The sequence below is a fragment of the Lissotriton vulgaris genome, chromosome 7 (assembly GCF_964263255.1).
Source record: "Lissotriton vulgaris chromosome 7, aLisVul1.2, whole genome shotgun sequence".
Classification (NCBI taxonomy): Eukaryota; Metazoa; Chordata; class Amphibia; order Caudata; family Salamandridae; genus Lissotriton; species Lissotriton vulgaris.
Window position 1 is genome coordinate 1,114,598,888 of NC_141695.1, and position 6,000 is coordinate 1,114,604,887.

General features: G+C 53.4%; 1 protein-coding gene across 1 annotated transcript in view; it reads right to left on the reverse strand.

Annotated features, from left to right (window-relative positions):
* LOC147703004 (serine/threonine-protein phosphatase 2A 55 kDa regulatory subunit B beta isoform-like) overlaps positions 1-5,319 on the reverse strand; it is a 255,474-nt gene extending 250,155 nt beyond the window's left edge. The window contains exon 1 of the mRNA XM_086929465.1: positions 3,476-5,319. Within this exon, the coding sequence (XP_086785591.1) occupies positions 3,476-3,545 (70 nt within the window). The 5' untranslated portion in view covers positions 3,546-5,319. The remainder of the gene's footprint in view (positions 1-3,475) is intronic.
* Positions 5,320-6,000: the final 681 nt, after the last annotated feature.

Sequence of the window (6,000 nt, forward strand, 5' to 3'; positions counted from 1 at the left end):
TCCCACTGGGCAGCAGACTACTGGGGTGGTGCATGAGCTGGGGACACCGCCATGATACACCCACGGAAGTGCTTAGCCAAAATAATTGAAAATGGTGGCGTCATTTTCACCATGTGTACTAATATTTTGCATTTAATGAGCGCACCCTCACGACACCGTGTGCCCTCCCCCACCCGTGGCACGGTGCCACGTGGGGCTGATTTGACAGTTTCAGCCAGGGCTGGTTTTGGTTCCCAGCCAAGCCTGCGGTGAGGCGCGAGCCGACCCATGCCCACAGGGGCACGTGCTGCACATGGCGGCGCCCCCAGGGCATCAGGTACACCACAAAGGCGAGCACCCCGTTGTTTAACACACGGCAGAGCGGTGAATCCGAGTACACTGCATGCACACGGCGGTCCGCTGCATCGAGCGCGCCTCCGGTCTGCCCACCTCCCGGAGCATCGAGGCGCTGCCCGCGTGAATCGTGCGTGCACAATGGCGTGAGTACTCACTTAAATCCAACAGGCTTTTCATCGGGACTGCTTCTCGGGATCCGCCTCCGGCAGAAGAACCTACTCGGCTTTCACGAGCATGTGTGGGGTTGTCTTAGCTGAGACGGTCAATGTCATCACAGAAGGAGGGAGGGAGCGCCTCCGAAAGAATCCAGACAAAGCCTTTGGAAATAAAAACACCGATGCTTGTTTTTTTAAGCCCTGGCGTGTCCCCTCAGAGCCCCGTGGCGATCACCGAGTGTGCGACGAGGAAACCCCTCCGAATCGGGTCCTTCCGTGCAGGCGGCGCTCTCCGGCGGTCAGGAGGTCTGGGCGCGGCGGGGCATCCCCGGGTCTGTGGAGCGATCCGCTCGGGAGGGAGGGAGGACCGATCGGCGCGGCCGGGCTCCGGTGTGTGGCTGCAGCTCCCGCGCAGAGTCGTGCACGCTGCCTCAGCCCCGTTAACTCTTGCCGCTCCCGGCGCTGAGCTCTGCGAGCGCGAAGACGTGGAGGGGGGTCGGGGAGGCGCACCGGCGCGGGCCTTTATTCAACCAGGTCTGCCCGGCTAGTGATGGAGAACACTGCGGTGCAGCCGCGAGCGAATTAAATCATTCATTGACGCCGTTACGTGCAGAATATGGTCACATATAGTAGATGCGTTAATTCAGTTCAGTTACTGAGTGTGAGCAGAGTGGACTTAGCAGTCTCAGAAAATAAACCCCAGACCCCACAACAAACAGGCAGCAGTCCAAATGCACAGGCATCCGCCCTGCAGGCAAATAAAGCGCCGAACTAGGCCAGGTGTTCTCACAATAATGATATTGACGATTAATTACGTGTGATTGCTGATTATATAAACATCATGTTCTCTTGACTATCTATGTTCTGCATTGCAGTTATTCCGCGCAGCACTTGCTAGTCGCAGTCTTGGTTGGATCAGCTGAAGGAGACACGGTGCTTTGACCAAGATCACAGTGCCTAGCTGCACTGAGAAGCTGTGATTTGAATTCGGCCCACACTTTTTGCAGTCAACAGGATCCTCAACCTCTTACGAGAATCTAGCTAGAACCTTTCTAAAAACGAGGAATGGCGCCTTAACTGCCGATATGCATAACTTTTATGCCTCAGTTTCAAAATCATTTTCAGTCAAGCCATCCCACCATTCAGCTACAAGGTCGCCCTCATGCTCCCAACACAATTGTCTGGCCACGGTCAATGCCCTTTAACAACAAAAGCCACCGCCATGAGGCCACTTTCCAGAATGGTTTTCTGTCCAACAATACCAAACACAAACAAACTTAAAACTGCCAGACCACAGACTCCAGTCAGTAAGGAACCTGGAACTGGAAAGAGCGCCCAGATCCCTAAAAGTACTTTCGGATTACAGAAGAAGTGGATGACATGCACTAAACACAATTAATCATCTGTAAGCCCTCTCCTCCCAAACATACACTAGCCATAATATGCACAATAACCCCACTAGTCGCCATGTTCCAAATATTTTCAGATTGTAAAGCGCTGCCGCGCAGGTAAAGTGGAACAGTTCGGCGCTTTAGAAGGGAACACCTTGGCCGTCACCCTAGCTGCTCAGCTGAACCCAGCAGGGCGAAGTGGTCAGATTTCCCAACCGCTGCTGTTGCACAATAGATGTTATGTCGACTGAAAGGACCCGGAGTGTAATAGAGTCTGAGAGCGCCCTAATCCGCCTTTGGTTAATCCAGAAATCTGAGCCTACTGCATGCGATTACATCTCCGAGCGCGCATGCGCAATCGCTGCTTTCTTTGCAGCTTTGATGATGCGCAGCAGCGCACTCAGAGCTTCCAAAAGTCAACTGAGTGCCTGGCAGCCAAAATGACCCTTTCCACCTGCTTCGAAAACGGCCACTGGCTGCCAGTCAAACCCCAAATTAGTATTAATGTTCTATGCCTCACAGAACAACGCACAACCGGTTGCACTCAACGCATCCTTTAAAATGGATAAAACGAGGGAGAGGCGCGTGCTTTCCTTCTCTCCTCAGCCTCTCTCTCTGGGCTGGCACGTGCTTTAGAGTCTGACTACCGGCCAAAGGGCGCGCGGTTCTCACTGGTGAAAAGGACTGCACTGCAAACCTGAGCCTGCAGAACACACCTGCACTTAATATGGGACTAGCCAGGTATTTATAGAGTGATGTGCAACTGACAGTTGCCAGGTAGTAATCGACCCCTGTGTCGGCAGCTATTGGATCTGAGGCAAATGAGTGACTTGGACCCGCACCACACAGCGTGGCTGAATGCTGAAGCCAGGGCAAGAAACCGGGTATTCACCATTAGTGATTGGACCACACCTCTATCCATGCCACCATGATCTAGCCCCGCCCACTGCATTAATGGAAATGAGACCCCCCCACCGCTGCTGTTATAAAATACCCCAATAACTATGGTTCAGTGATCCCCTGTGGACCCCGGTGCCACTGCACCTGCTGCACTCTGACAGCAGTAGCCCGTGTGTCATGGCCTGGGCCCTAGCGCAGGGAACTTACTGACCCACTTGGTCGCGGTTTCAACTGTGAAACAGAGCAATACTGCGGAATCAGTGGACACTAAGGCCTCTGGGACTTGGCGTCACTGCACCTGCTGCGCCAATCGGAGCTAGTCCCCTGGGGCGGTCAAAGCACATAGGAGACTTTTAAATTCGACATTCAAAAACAATTTAAAGAAGCTGGTCACTGCCTCTGACTTTACAAATAGATTTAAGAGTCGGGTGACACCAAATGATCCCTCGTGGATACAAATGTATTAATGCAACTGCGATCGGGGTCATCGATCGCTAAGCTAATGATCGGACAAGTTAAACAGCGCCGAGATGAGAAAGGCGATGCGTTGGCGCTACATAAGAACACAATAAACATGTACAATGTGCGCAGAGATGATCACATGCCCACCAGATTGCACACATCCTTAGGGTTGCAAAGCGATACCATAGCAGCTCAAGGACCCCCGAGGAGCGCGAGGCGGCGCGTCATTACCTTCGGTGGCATAGCTGTGGTCGCGCAGGAAGCTGCTGTTGATTTTGCGGGCATCAGTCTCTTCCTCCATTGACGGTTAGGGTGGTTTCTCAGCGGAGAGCCAGAAACGGGCAGACAACAATCCATGGTCCCCAGGGGCAGCCTTAGCACACAGGGACTTGGGGGCGCCGCATGGCCAGCCGCTTCGGGATTGAATCAAAAGCTAGAAGGAAGCGCCTGGAAAAGAAATCACAAAATCTTCCGGCGCTGCCAGGAGGGTCCAGGGCCGATGGAGTCTCCTCGCCACAGGTGCAGGGGTTTGCGGTGCCCAACAGGTCGGAGGTGCCTTCCTCTGGACCGGTTTCCTGGAGAATAAGAGAAGGGGCGGGGCCTGTTCGGAGGAAGGGGCAGGTGGCTGAGGACCAATAAGAGAACGCAGCTGGTGCCAGGGGGAGGAGTTTGTTTCAGAGGAGTTCAACGGGCTAGGATATCAGCAGACTGGCCAAAGGGTAGTGATAGGGGCAGAGGTAGCACCAGAAGACAGCGGTGAGTCTGCAGACCCTAGCACCTTTAAAGGCCCTCTATTAACATAGCACTTAATACCGGTCTCAAGGTGTTTCCAGAGTTGGGTGATATGACAAACTGGCCACAAAGAGATGAGGGTATTTTGCCGAGGATCACACCATTTGTGGAATGTAGAAAAGGGACTTTGGTCTACCAGTACCACAGCGAACACTTTATCCAATGCCCTTCAAAAAAGGTGGGTACTCTAGATAAAGCTCAAAGATGTATTAAGGCCCAGCAGGTCAGAGATGCCTGAGAGGGAGGGGTTGCAGTGATGAGTGCACCAAGGGTCAGTTATACAACTAAACAAAAATGGTACTATTGTACAAGGAAGAATGCCACAAGTGTGACAGGGCTGCACGTTTCTAGGTTGGAATGCAGTCCTGGACCCAGGGGGTGCTGCAGATAAGGGAGAGATGCTGTAGTGCTCTCAGCTGCAATGCAGACTTCCGCCCTGGAGTAGGCGTGACAGGTCATGTAGCAGCAATCTTGGCTGAGGTAGGCCGGTTGATACTCAGTGCCGATGGAGGGATTAGGAGTGACCGTTCCTCCTTCGGTGGTCCCAAATGTGAAGGGGGCTGGGTTCAGAAGAGGAAGCAGGTGTGGTAGGTCATGGGGGCACCTGTTTAGGATTCAAGCTGGCTGACACTGCAGGCACCGATCGGGCAGAGGATGCGTCGGGTGTGGCAGGGTTGGCAGATTTCCGGTTGTGAAGCAGACTGAAGTGGATCCGGGGGGCATATAGTGATGCAGCGCTGCCCGGTGATGCTGTGCACTGGTTGGGATGTAGGATGGGTAACCTGAGGATGGTTGTGTCGCAGGTGAGACCGATCGGCCACTGCTCCTGGCTGCAATGCAGGTTGGCACCCTGGGGTAAAATGCGCGGAACAGCTCCTGGCTACAGTACGGGTAGGCACCGTGGGGCAAAGGTTCCTCCAGATGGCAGCTCACGCAGGGCTCACAGCTCTGGCACGGATGCAAATTGGTGCCCAAGGGTAAAGGATATTCCAGGTAGTTGGCTGTGATGTAACCCGTGGGAAGAGGAAGCAGCAGACAGGGTCCAGGTTTGGTGCAGGTATGTCCGGCAGCTGAAGGATCCTGGTTATAGGTTCGCACGCGCCTTCCTCTGCCTCCAGCTCGCGCCCCTCTCCTCCCCCGCACGCCAGGCAAAACAGCTGCTGAGGCTCCTGCGGTCGCGAGCTTGTCACTCTGGCAGCTCGAGCTGTGGAACGCCGGTGCAGGCAGCACGCGCAAGCCCCGCCCCCCGCTACAACTGCGGCTCTGCGTCAGCACAATCCTACCGGCGGCTCTGCTTAGTTGGGTGTCTCGCGTGCGCGCTCTGCGGTGGCCGCAGGTCCAGGGGGGTAGCAACGGGCGCGCGGTGGAATCACACCAATCGCTCCTCCCTCAAAGCAGCGAGGGGAGGAGAGAGGAGAATTGGTGCCACGAGACCCTGCTGGGATTGTGCTGCGACGCGACCTCTTGGCTTGCATTTCTTTTCCCACACGAGAGAGGTTCCACAAGGCGACGTCGCAAAGTTCAGGGGCCTATTCAGGCACGCCCGATATGCAGGGTAAAAATGCCCCCCCCCCCCCTCTCTGACACGTTTGGCAAGCCTTGGCATTTTGGCGTCCAATACTTTTGCATATGAAAATATGTTGTTTGCTAGAACTGCGATAAATGCGAAACTACAAGACCCAGCATGCACCTGGCCCTTGACTAACAAGCATTTGCAATGCAATAGGTCTCCCATTAGGAAAGTTTGAGCTATTGGTATTGTAAATGACAATTTTTTTATGTGTTGGTTTTGAAAGTAGTGAAATTAATAGCTTTGTCATTTACAATGCCAATAGTTATAACTTTCGCAATGTGACACCTATAGCATTTGTACTGCAATATGTGTAGTATTTACGTCACTTAGATGTATTGATATTACAAATAACAAGGGTTTTACATTTTTTTAAATAATTAATACTTAAATA